We start from the raw sequence: 13720 nt of genomic DNA, 5'->3' as shown, positions 1-13720 counted from the left end.
CCGCCAGCTCCGTACAGAGCCTGTCGTTGAAATGGGAAAACACGTTAACAGCCGCTAAGGGAGACGAAACACGGAATGAGCAGGGCGGCCGCTGGCACTGGTGGATGCGTGGACGCGCAGTCGCTGGCGCCCCGCGAATCCTTACGATGATGTGATGCAAGGCCTCGTCTGCCGATGGCAGCGAAACGGGAAATAGAAGCACGGGGTGTTCGGTCAGCTTCAGGAGAACGGGGAATCGCCGGTCAGTCCCGTATGTGTGCGTAATTAGAAATTTCAGGCAAACTGACTTCACAGGCGCTTATGTTCTCAGTGCGTCTCCCTTTCTGTCCTTGTCTTTCGCGATACTTCACCGCTCAAGATACCAAACCAAACTAACCCAAGCTTCCAGCCTCTTCTTTTCATTGCTTCAGAGTTGCTGGTATTTTTTTTTTTTTCGTTTTTTACAGAAGGGGAGGTGTGCTTTTCAGAGTACGTCAATCGTCATAATTCTTATGCGCAGTTTCCCACTATGAAAGAAATTCAACACTCAAAAAAGCCATCTAGACCCTGATAAAATAGTCTCAAAATTCTATATTCGTAATTTTGCGGTAATAGGATGATTATACGAAAGCATAAATGAAATTTACATTTTTTTTTCATTTCACCCCGAAACCCCAGTGTTGGTACGTATCTGTGACGTCACAGATTTCGATGTATTTTTTTTTCTGCGTTTGTGCGCTTGTAGGCCAGTGAAAGTTTTTGATACATGCTACGCTCATTCTGTGGCTTTTGTTTTTAAGAATACGATGAAGTATATCTTTACCGATAAACAATTAACTAGCCCTGAATAGACGCCATCAAAATCGATGACACGATGGCGAGATGTTGCGGGAATTTCAAGGTGGCGTCGCAGCCGGTCCTTGGTTTTTGCGTCTTCTCTGGCGTATATCAAGCTTTTTCTCCCAGTAAAATTGGCCTCCTCGGTATTGCAGACGGGCAATTTCCCAATACAAGCTGAAGCATGTTTTTTTCAGTGCCGCTTTTAAATACTCAAGTCCACTCGTAACCTCCCCCATCATATGAGCTCCCCCATTGCTGTTATATATATAACTGGCACGTTCGGCTAAATGCGGCCGGCCTTCACGTCTTACAGGAGTGAGCCAACATTAGGTACACATCTCCGTTACACGCAACAACAAGCACTACTTTGCGACCAACACAACCCGACTGAAAATCAATCGCTCCATTTCTGCACAGAATACGTACACATCTGCGAGTGCAAATGTGTTCACTTATTCCAGCGCCCTTGCTTCGAGAAAGAACGAGGCTGTACGATTTGTGCATGTTTGAACAGCAATGCACGCACAGACGTTGTTCGGTCGCATTGTACAACTGTACCATAATAACCCCTCCCCCCCCCCCCCCCACACACAGACAAACAAAAGAAGTGGCTGGGGTTCAACGTGCGTTGAACCTAGTCATACGAGCGAAAGCTCTGTTAAACATGGTTAGACGCAGTTCTTCAGAGCTTCTTCCCGGCGAGCTATATCGGCAGTGTTCTCAGACTCAGCCTGGCGCCTGGGGCACTGAGTTGAAGCGATCGCACCGGCGAAGCAGCTGTTAAGAGGCAGCTTGAGCTCGGGCCCAACTCCGACGCGGCCTATTCAAATACGTGCAAAACGCAAAAACGTTTTTTTTTTTTAAATAACCCCTGGACTGATTTTAATGAAATTTGTTGCATTTGAGGGAGAAACTTACATTCTAGTGACTGCTGGGAGCGGAACTTCGATTTGGGGCCTGAATTTTGTTAAAATGACTTTCAAACTTTCGAAAGTTTGAAAAATATAGAAGCACGAAGTGTACAAGTTCATAGCTCTGCATCAAGAAAAGATATCGCGGTTCGGTAAACGGCACCCATTAGATCATTCAAAGCGGACAAATTAGGTATATCAATTGATATCTTGGGTGATTTGTCCGCTTTAGGTGTACTATCAGACGCAGCACAAATAATTAGTATCATTTGTCCTTGCTGTGTTGATAGTTTCGTTTTGTGAAAATTTTTCTATTTTTTGTCAATTTTTAATAAAAAATTGACAGCATAAATCAAAACTCCGAAACGAACAGTCACTAGATCTTAAGCTTTTCTTTTAAATGCAACAAACCTGGTCAAATTTGGTGCAATGGTTGCCGAGAAAAACGAATTCTCCTCTTTTACATGTATTTATATAGGAGTACCCGAGCTAGAGCTTCCTCTTAAGAGGAAGGTTTAATTTTAATTTAATATGCTTAACTACCCCCTCCACCCCCCCAAGAAAAACTACTGGGCTATAATAGATGCTGTAGTGTGGGACTACACATTAATGTAGACTTCCTGGTGTTCTGGTGGGCAAGCAACAGGGCCTCCGAAAGAGGAATGAAAGCTTGGACATTTCCTCTCTTCTGAGAAATTATTCTCGTGCCAACGTTACAAAGCTGATACTGTTGCTAAGAAACAGCCACGAAGCTCGGAGTAAAATATGGCGGGGTGCCAATACTTTCGTAACTCTCGCCGAGGCTTTGAAGTGGCAGATACGACAGGGATCATTCACTCGAGTCCGCCAGCTTTGTAAGACCAAGGTGCCGTGAACAGATACCCGTAAAGCCAACGCGAAAGGTAAGCGATAAGGAATGACACGTGGGAAACGTGAACTCCGATAGCAGGAAAGCCCGCCTCTATCAAAAAGGCAGCGGAATTCAGACGGCGCTCGCCGAAGCTACGGGGAACAGCGAAAAACAAATAAAAAAGAAAGGTAGTCTTGGCGGGCCAACGGTCACCGAGGCTTAATGAAAGCCACTCGTAAACGATTTCTTCAATACAGCTGCCAGGTTGCGACAGCAGCATACGATGTTGACGCAACTCAGATAAGGCTGTCTGGATCATGCAGTGACAGAGCCACGGATAAAAGTAGACGCTGTGTGCAGTGAGGGAACATAGGAACACTGTCTAGACTGAACATAGACTGCTTTGTGTTCATAGGAACACAAAGGAAAAGGCGCGATTGATGCTCAATTGAATGAAAACCTGCTGTTGACGGGGGGGGGGGGGGGGGGGGGGGGGAAGCCGAGTCATCATTTTGGGAATATTTTCACTTTACGGAGACGTGGTGTCCGCACTGCGCGACGCCGTCACTGGAAATTCCACCCTCTGGCTTACCCTGGTACTCACAAACTATCCTCGACTCGAAGCTCTTCCTCCACTCCACCGTGTTGAGCTCCTCGGCTGAGCAAGACGTTACGCTTCACAAGAACTGCCGTGGAAAGTCAATGAAGCGCAGTCACCACTTCTCTCGAGGGTCGGCGCTGCCACTGACTTACTCAAATCGAAGAGCACTGAAGGAACATTCTAGAATACAGGGGTTAACCGATCCAAAGGAAGGCCACTGCAGACATCAGCATTGAAAGATGCCGTGCTTGCTACCTTATGCAAGACTAGAACGCCGTCAGCTGGGAGCAACGCACAGACCATTTCCTCGCCATTAAAAATTAATCTGGGGTTGTACGTGTCAAAACCACGATCCTATTATGCAGCACGTTGTAGTGGGAAACTCCGGTTTAACTTTGATCGCCTGGGGTTCTTTAACGTGCACCCAATGCACGATAGACGGACGTTTTCTTTTCTTTTCTTTTTTTTTATGCGGCCGACGTGGCCGGGATCTCATCCCGCGACATCGCGTTTCCCCGCCATGCCAAGAAAGTATATACGACACCCGCATATACAAGGCACAAGTCGTGACAAGGACGTGCCGCGACTTTTAGGGATCGAGAGCCTGCAGGACCAATAGCGACTACAGACTCCATGCCCCGAGTGTATACGATTGGAATATCTAGACACTGCCAGTGAAGCCGTTACCAACCGTTTGCCGCTCCCGCTTCTATATTTTTCAATCAGTTGATTGACAAACGTCCCAAAAGGACACTCTGGCTATGGGAAACACAGTAATGGAAGGTACCTTTAACGTGCACCCAAATCTAAATACGCTTGCGTCGTTGCATTTAGTCCCCCGTCAAAATGCAGACGCCGCGGCCGGGAATCGAACCCGTAACCTTGTCCTCTGCAGCAGAACCCCGTAGCCACCGAGCGCCCGCGGTACGTGCTATATTTTCTGCTGCTTACATATCAGCCTCTCAGACTGCTCAGGCTCTTACGGGAAGTGGCTAGTACAAGCAGCGATGAGTCAGATTCTGTGAAAGAATGCTTGATTCCGGTTGCCGACAACGCAGGCTGGTGCATCACCGGACTTGCACGTAAGGAATTACATGGAATTACTTGTGAATTATGCGTTTGGTAATTTTGTAATGTAAGGATTACTTTGTTTATTCGGTAACGCTCATTAATTTAATTGCTTTTTTCCAGTAACCAATTATATTTTTTTGCGAGACAAGCTGTAATAGGCAACGCTTTGAGCCCTTAATGTGACGGGATCTGCATTGTCTAAAGGGACAATAACATTTACCTGGGTTACCTACTTCCCCCAGTCAGCCTCCCGCAGCAAACCCGTCGATCAGCTGAACATGGCAAGCTTGCAGATTGGCACACCTTTCTTGAAGTCCAATTATCAGCTTTCCTGTTAGAATAAATCTCCCTCACTCCCTCCTTCCATGTCTCTCCCACCTAATAGTGCTCTTAAGCGGCCTTGAGAAGCAGCTAGCTCTTACCGCCTATGAATGCTTATTCATATAGTGCATTCTACAATTTCTCCGACATATTGTTGACTGTAAAACTAAGCGCGACTATAGTTTAGACAGAGACACATGAAACAGACGAGGGCAAGCGCTACTATCAGCTGTTTACTTCTATCAACCTGTCAACACACTAACTATTTATAAGCTCTTCAAAGCACATGCGTCAGGCCACTTTTTCGGAAGAAAGTGCGAAGGCGCAACAGCCGGAAGCATCGCGCCCGTCGGATGAAATCCTTTAGAAAATAAACCTCGACCTTGAGCAAAACAGTTGACGCCTCGCTTATGCAGATAGCGGAATGCTTGTTAATAAAAGAAGCTTCCAAAGCCAACCCAGCTGTGTTAGATTTGCATTGCAGATGGTATAGAGAATTTCTTGGCCATATATATATATATATATATATATATATATATATATATATATATATATATATATATATATATATATATATATATAACATTTATGCTTCTATCTGTCTTATATATGCGTGACTTATATGCATCTATTTTCTGCGACTATAACACACGAGCAGCATTTTCAGGTCTGAATAATAAGCAACATTATATTTAACTACATCGCACATTTGGCAACTTTCTCAAGGAACGTGAACGTTTGCTGGCGCCAACGAGTAACGGGTGCCGGAAGGAGCTCCGCCAGATGTTGGCCAACAAATATAAACGACTAGATAGTGATAGCCACTTCGGACGTCGGTGCTGAGGAAAACCACCTATGGACAAATTTTCTGTTTTTCACTGGTCCTGTCGTCTCGCCCTAGCCCCAGCAACAATGAAACGCCGCAACGCTTCATAGAGCACCGAGACCTGAGCAGCACGGCATTGAGTAATCACAATCTTGTGTGCAAGGTTTTCGTGCGCTACAACAAAGCGCTCCTCTCCAGTGCACACATTGCGCGAATTTTCACTGTCACTGCGGATGTGTGTCCATGAAAATGAAACAAAAAATTAATTATGGGGATTTACGTGCCAGAACCACTTTCCGATTATGAGGCACGCCGTAGAGGAGGACTCCGGAAATTTCGACCACCTGGGGTTCTTTAACGAGCACCTGAATCTAAGTACACGGGTGTTTTCGCATTTCGCCCCCATCGAAATGCGGCCGCCGTGGCCGGGGTTCAATCCCGCGACCTCGTGCTCAGCAGGCCAACACCATAGACACTGAGCAACCACGGCGGGTTATGAAAACGAAGACTACCGAAGAAAATTTTTAAAAGCAATTGCTAGTGTAGACGAATAACATGCGAAGTGCTGCAGAGGGCGCATTGAAAGAGCCAGGCCAGCTCATTCTATTTATTGCATTTCTCCAATGTTGATAAACGTAGAGAGGGAAGTAAAATAAAGGTAACTGATTGGGCTTTTTACTAATTGCTGAATTACTTTTGTGGGGCATAAATAGGCAACTGTAATCAATTACAATTTTGGAAGTAGTAAATGTAATCGGTTACTACTTTTCTGTAACGTGTAGAAGCCTGTGCGTCACACAGGCTTGATCACATTGCAGGCGTATCACAGGCTTGCGCATGTGTCCGTCCAACTACTGCCTTGTGTGTATCCAGTACACACTAGCTTCGTTCGTGTCCCTCTATTGCTCCGCGAACGTGCTCCACCACCTCTCCTGCCCACAAAGTGTCAGGTTGTCATGGGCTGCAACGTTTAGTAAGAGTGCCCATGCAGGAACGCCTGACTGTATCCTTCTGTCAAGTCTTGCGCTCTTTCACCGCTCCTTTTCCAAAGTTATCAATCACCGACGAATACCACTTCGGTATGCATGTAGTTTAGTTGCAGAGCGTTCTCAATCAGCTCCCTTATGCACGAGTGTATGCGGCAGGGCGGCAGAGTGTGAGGGAGTGCTTCAGTTTGCAGGGGCGATGCTTCAGTAAACGAACATCGCGTGCAATTTCTAAGCCGTGTTCGAGGAGAATTGAGAGCTCAAACGAAGCGTACAGCGATGTCCATATACACCAAAGTTGTCGCATTTGTTTCGTCACAAGTACGCGGACGGAATATTTTGCGAAACTGTTAGTTCCGATTAGAAACGTAGCATTCGCCAGACACCACATACCGTATAACATTGTGCGGTAAGTTCAGAGCCAAACAGCCAGCTTATTACACGTAACACAGGGGGCTCGGTATTGCTCGGTAGCATTAAAATTTATTCTCATATTAACGTACACAGAACTTTTATTTAATTAGTCGGTCATGCTGAATTACCACAGGACTGTTGAATAATTGCTCGGTTTCGCCAAAATGACACAGTATTGAAGGATATGGCCTTCTAATCGCCTTCACACATTTGTGCAAATACCACGCGCTTTGTGCTTGAACTCTTGAGCGATTGTGACCCTATCCTTATATACAGGACAAATTGCGCATTCGGCGTGGGTGCTTAATGGTTATGGTGTCGAGCTGCTAAGCACGAAATCGTGGGATGAAATCCCGGCCAGGGCGGCCGCATTTCGTAGGGGGCGAAACGCGCAAAACACAGATGTCCCGTGCGTTGGAAGCACGTTAGAGATGACCTGGTGGTCAAAAGTAATCCGGAGTCCCCCGCTACGGCGTGCCTCATAATCAAATCGTGGTTTCGGCACGTGAAACTCAATTCATTCATTCAAATTTGGTGTCAGTTCCAGATGAAAGTTTGTTGTTGATGGAAATTTAGATTGTGCACAATATTTTGTACGAAGACCAAGAGCAATCTAGATTGGCCAAGTCCAAAAAAAGACAGAAAAAAAAAGCGACGTTTCTGCATATAAGTGCTCGTGTTAAAGCAATTTGAGCGTTAGCGCGACCGAAGTCAGTCGGCCTACAATATCGGCGTTATTCTCTGGCACAACGTCAAGTGCCCTAGGTTTTAGGACTGGACGCTAAGTACTAAGCCTGTATCCTCTTCACAGCACTTCAATTACTTGTTCTGTTTTGAAATTTAATATAGACCCAACCTACCCTGATAACGGCTTGCAGTTGAGCCTAGTTAAGTACAACTGCCTATGACGGCGCCCTGGTGTTTCAAGAGAAACTAAAGAGAGCTAGTGGTAAATTATGCTTCTGCAATACCAAAACTGCCACTCTTTCGGTAAAGCTAGGTGACCGCGTCCGGCGCGCCAGAAAAGGCGGGAAGAAAAACGGGCACCGACACCGCGCCGAAGTTCCCGCCAAAGCTTACCGTGAAGTCATCGACACGAGTTCAGTTATTTACTCATTCGCGAAAAAGATCACCAATGCATTCCAAGAAACCAAAGACTTAACCTAGCATGTTTGAAGGACAAGTGCCAAAAATAGCCCAAATATGTTTAAGTGCTTTGGAGTACGTGACGTCACACTGACGTATACCGGCACCGAGCCTCCGGCGCATAATTTAACGAAATGGAAGTGCGCCTTTCATTTTTCTTATTCAGAATCACGTTCTTTCTGTCAGATGATTAAATATAGAGTTTTGAATGAATTATTTATCAATCTCAATTGATCTATCGCTTTGTCATGGTCAAGCAACGCCGTTTGCTTTCCGCGAAGTTTCACGAGTGCGTGGTAATCTGCTGTCTTTCGTAAGTGGATATAGACAAAGATAAGCAGACTTGACAAATTCCCCACTCTGCTGAGCAAGTTCCTTTCCCTTTTGCGCGCGTTTCAGTTCTAACCTAATGCTAATATCCTACGGAGAAATATAGCAAGCTCAAACCGGATTTTGCACAGTTTCTTAGTTAATCAGGAAGTACATAATTTCTTTGTTTATTCTTCAGACTTCTCCAGTCGAGTCTCTTCAGCTTTAATTTATTTTCTGCATTTGTCTTTCTTTATTATTCGCACTCTCACGGATCGTTCCATCACCGCTCCTGAATGGTTCGGCCACGTTTTATTTAATGTAAGGCAGTGTGCCCTCTGGCGCACAACGTAAGTGCACCAGAGACAGCGGTTGTAACAGGATTACTTCAGCACGCGCTCAGGCGCGACAGCCGGCTTCCACAGCAGACCACGTGCTGCGATGCCAGCGTGCCATTCGGGCGTGAAAAATGGCCTCGGTTTGGAGAATGCGTCTCGGCGGGATGAGCTCTCCACCCACTTCCCAAGAAACAGAGCGTCCTTGAGCGGGTGCCGTTTGAAGAGCCAAGGAATGCTGGGCCGAGCAACAGGGGCTCCGGGGGGGGGGGGTCAGTCGCCCCGTCTCCGTGGACCCCCGGCATTCTGCAGACAGTAATACTAGTAGATGCAGGCCGGATCCCACAGCGAGAAAGCCCATGTTGAAAACGGCCACTCGAAGCCCTCCCGCTACGAAGTCCCGCTGCAGATCATTCGTGCCCCACGAGAACGGACTAGGCCAGGCAAACTTCAGCGAGGCTCACAACGTTTGTTTGTTTGATACGTTGATACAGGACGAAAACCAGACTGTCAGTGCAAACACAGCCAAGGACGGGACCTTTCCCTTCTGCTGTTTGCTCTTATTACAGCGGAAGCTGTACACCTAAACCCCCCCCCCCCCCCCCCCCCCAATGCATTTGTCGTGTCCGTGCTCAAAAACTCAACCAATCACAGCGGGAGGCGCGTGCCGCCTGCGCCGCTGGGTACCTTGCAGTACCACAAGATCGCACTCGCCTCCGCGCATCCGCGGCGCCGACCGTGCGGGGCAAGGAAAAAACAGAACGCTCGTCTTCGCGCATAGCGCGAGGTAATTATACCTGGTAGCGAAGCTTCCATAGGAGCCCATACGTTCAAAACATGGCGGTTGATCGGCGGTTCATGGGGCTCAGCGCTACCTGTATGTGGAGGGAACACTTCCGGCAGTACAAAAATAATGTGACGCCATACCCGTGAAAAACAGAAGTGACGTCATCTTATTTTCGAAGGCGCGAAATTTGTTTTGTTGGCCTGACTTTAGAGCTACATATTCAAATGCCCCGCCATGCGACTTGATGGGCGTTTCGAGCTTTCAGCGAGGAAAGCGATGCAGGAAAAGGCCAGCCGTACGGTTGTCGAAATCTCATACCTGCACAGAACCAACTTTCTTTGGAGGCCGACGTAAGCTTTAGGTGTAGAGCGCTGGTCCTATCGTCGGACGCCAAGCCCGTCAGCAAGCGTAGTCAGACGAAAAGAACTAAACAATTATCTGGCGGTCGTAACTCAATATACTTTTGACTGAACAGGTTAAGAAGCGATGAAGCTACTGGCGTCACCAAATTCAGACAAACGTCGACAAGCAAAAAAGCACAATGTGTGAGGGGGGCGTATTTCAACAGGTGAACTTTACGAGCGCGATTTTCTTGCACATTTCAAGAGCTGCATTGCATTGAGAGTGATAGCGGCGTCAACATCCCCTGTAAGGATGGGCGCCGAAAAGAAATGTATTTATTAAAGTAATAAAACTAAATAAACTTGTATTTTCTTAACTCGTCACGAATATATAAAATTGACCAGAATCTTTATTTTCGTTCAATGAATCTATGTCTAGCTTGAATTAAAAAACGCTTTTTCTTTCCCAATGTTTGTTCCTTCCAAACATAGTCGCGCTTCAATCGCTGCTCCCATAACCACCCTTGCTGATGTCGGTGACAATTTGTAAATTAAATTATGGGTTTTACGTGCCAAACCACTTTCTGATTATGAGGCACGCCGTAGTGGAGGACTCCGGAAATTTCGACCCCCTGGCGTTCTTTAACGCGCACCTAAATCTAAGCACACGGGTGTTTTTGCATTTCGCCCCCATCGAAATGCGGCCGCCGTGGCCGGGATTCGATGCCGCGACCTCGTGCTCAGCAGCCCAACCCCATATCCACTGAGCAACCACGCCGGGTGACAATTTGTACTGAACCGCTTTTCGCCCGAAGCTTCGCGACCTATTTAGATCGACCTCGCATAGCGTTCGCTGCAAGCGTTTCCCGGGAAAGATTACGGTTGCATAAGCTGCAGTTGCCGGGAAGCGCCAAATGCATATCATACGAAGCAGGGAGTGACGTAACTACACTTTTATATGCAAAAGAACCTGCCTATCAATTGATTTCATTTATGTTCTGATAGCTCTATGGGAAGGCGGCGCATAGTTAGGACTCTCGAGGAGCAGCGTGAAGACGATGAGCGGCGCGACAGGAAGAGCAACGTCAGCATGCAGAACGGCGTCGTGTTCTGGCTCGGCAGGACCCAGTTAAAGGCTATGTCACATTGGGCTATCGCATCAGTTGATACCACAGCTTCGCTGGCCAACCGCTTTCCCAGCGTAGATTGGAGCCCACGTCTTTTTTTTTTTTTTTCTTTTTTTTTTTTTTTTCGCATGACGAGGATGGCGGGAAAGATACGACTGGCCTTCTCTACTTAGGGCTGCGTGTGAAAACAAAACTCTCCGATCCTCCCTTCCTCTCTCCTATTCTTTATTTCACTATCATATTTCTATGTACCTTTTTTTTTTTTTGCTTACAGATGATCTATTCGTCTCTACATTGAAACGCGCCGTGACAAAGTCACCTAGCCTGCTTCAGTTAATCAGGTATGCTCTACACGCTTGTCATTCTAGCATTTTTCTATACATCTCCTTAATCTTTTTTTTTCTCTTCCTCAAAACTTCTCTATCTACCTTGTACCGCTACCTATGCCTGTAACGGATTCAGTGATATCAATCTCTTTCCTGTTTTTTTTTTTTTCCTCACCGTTACTCTAAACGTCTCTTGCTTATCTCGCCTGGATGCCGACCAGTTGATATTTTCCGTCCACTTCAAATCCAAGCGCTTCTGGAAGGTGTTCTATAACAGGCAGACGTCGTGCGCCTCCTGGTGGAAGCTGCCTGCCAGTTCTTATATCTGTGGTCATTTTCATGTATGCATACCTAATAATAATAACTGTTATTGTACACGAAGCTTCTGGTTACCACGCGTCACGCTAGCCTTTCTAGACAACATTCCTGGAACCTGCAGTTTCGTACCGGACTCACGCTCGACTGTCCATTACGTTCCACACGAGAGATGATCGCTCCCAAGTGCGTTGGGCCACTGTCTACACAATTTCCCTACACGCAATCCTGATAAACAGCGAGGCTGCATTAGAGCGTTCATTTCCACACTGTAAGAACGATCAAATGAAATTTGATGACCGCCGATGAAACAGCAACCACTTGGGAATACTTAAAGTAGACGATTTCGATTTAGTTATATTATTCATTTATGCACTCGACACGCAAGCGTCGAAAGCGCGAGGGTCGTTTTACACTCCGCTGCTAATCAACAATTTCTAGGTGGGGCAGTTGGCGCGGGAATGCTATTATGAAAACAGACGTAAAAAAGAGATTGTAAATGTGTGTGTGTGTGTCTCTTCTCTTGTTAAGTGTCTGCATCGTTTTCAAGACACGTTCTTGCTCCTTATAAGCTAGCTGTATTCCCCTCTCCCTTTAAAAAGGCTCTCTACTATATGAAAAAACAAAACGAAAAAGCTACCTACAGACTATTCATCGGGCAAAGCCCCCCCCTCGTAATTTTCTTTAGACATGTGTCTTAGAGCTCTGAGCTTATTTGTTATCTGGTTGGTCTTGCTAAAATTAAAAATTAGATTATGAGGTTTTACGCGCCAAAACCACGATGTAAAATGGGGCCCGCCGTAGTGGGAGACTCCGGATTAATTTTGACTACCTGGGGTTCTTTGACGTGCACCTAAATCTAACTACGCGGGTGTTTTCGCATTTCGCCCCCATCGAAACGGAGCCGCCGTGGCTGGGACTGGATCCCGCGACCTCGTGCTTGGCACCGCAACACCAAAGTCACTAAGCAACCACGGCGAGTGGGGTGGGCTTCCTATTAAGGGAAACGTAAGCACTAGAGGAGGTTTTACACAATGACAATTTAGAAAAAAAAAATAAACTTGTGCTTCCCTTCGCGTAGAAAAAGCTTTTTCTCTCTCTCGCTCTCTCTCTCTCTCCTGTGGCTCGTTGCGGTTTTGGACCCTTTGTAGCCCGTGGCCTAACTGTGGCAAGTAAACATGATAGCTGCGGATGACAGCTGTAATGTCAACAAGAACGTTTTCAAATAACACATCTGCAATAATAGCTAGTTGGCAACCATTTATGAAGCAACATCCGTTTCGTCCGGTAGAATTACCAATAAAGGCGCCACGAGTACGTATGGCGGCAGGGGAAAGAAAATAAGATCAATGAGGTAACATCGGTAGCGCAGCATTTGTTCAGATCTGTTAGGAAACGAATCAAAGCAACGCGCATACTTCCAGGTGCACTTCACATGGAGGCGTCCGTTCTCCAAGTGGGTGCATATATCACATTGAAGCGTAAATACGGCGCGCCCACACCATATTCACGCTTACAAAACATGTGCGCTTATTCCTTAGCACTGCTCGTGCCTGATGAAGAGGCGACTGCTATTCATGCAGCGTCACGACATTTCTAGCGCACGTGCCCATGCAAGAGGTCGGTACAGAAGAAACGCTACAGCCGGCAGCCAGTTGACGCGAGTCTTGCCGGAGCCGGCGTTTCCGACTTCCCTGGCTTTCCGAGCCACGCCGGCCGCGCTGGGACGCAGCCGGCTTTCCTCGCCGCCGACACCCTGCCAATTGATACCGCGAGTACGCGCAGAAGCGGCAATTCACTTACGAGTCGCCCAGCCACTCGTGGAAGTTGATGGTGCCGATTGTCGTCTCGCAGGTGAAGTTGGGAAATGGATCGCCAAGGTTCAGCGGCGGCATCTTCGCAGGTGATATTTGCCCAGGGAATGCAGACAAACGTGGCGCCGCGCGGCGAATGAGGGAAGCTGCACAACTGGCCTCAGGCGCCGGTGCAGACGCCCTTTTCTTGCACGCCCCGCGCCGCGCACGCGCAGTTTGCGTTCCCGAAGCCCTCGCCTCGCCGCGCGCTTGCGCAGTCGAGGGTAAGGGCTTGTACTAGCGGGCTCCTCTCCAGAAGAATTTGAGGAGAAGGAGGGAAAGGCGCAGCAAGAGAAGTGAAAGGAGGTAGCTTCGGCTTATGTGACAGCTGCGGGCGTTAAGCGTAGCTGTTAAGCGTAGCTTGTTCACCAGCTTGTCCCGT

The 13720-nt window shown here is 47.2% G+C and overlaps 1 protein-coding gene across 1 annotated transcript in view; it reads right to left on the bottom strand.

Annotated features, from left to right (window-relative positions):
- The window catches only part of LOC126548088 (peroxiredoxin-6-like), a 40900-nt gene extending 27424 nt beyond the window's left edge, over positions 1-13476 (bottom strand). The window contains exon 1 of the mRNA XM_050196185.3: positions 13289-13476. Within this exon, the coding sequence (XP_050052142.1) occupies positions 13289-13380 (92 nt within the window). The 5' untranslated portion in view covers positions 13381-13476. The remainder of the gene's footprint in view (positions 1-13288) is intronic.
- Between the last annotated feature and the right edge of the window lie 244 nt (positions 13477-13720).

Source organism: Dermacentor andersoni, chromosome 1 (assembly GCF_023375885.2).
Source record: "Dermacentor andersoni chromosome 1, qqDerAnde1_hic_scaffold, whole genome shotgun sequence".
Lineage (NCBI taxonomy): Eukaryota > Metazoa > Arthropoda > Arachnida > Ixodida > Ixodidae > Dermacentor > Dermacentor andersoni.
The sequence above is the reverse complement of the archived record's forward strand: the minus strand, read 5'-3'. Positions and strand labels throughout refer to the sequence as shown.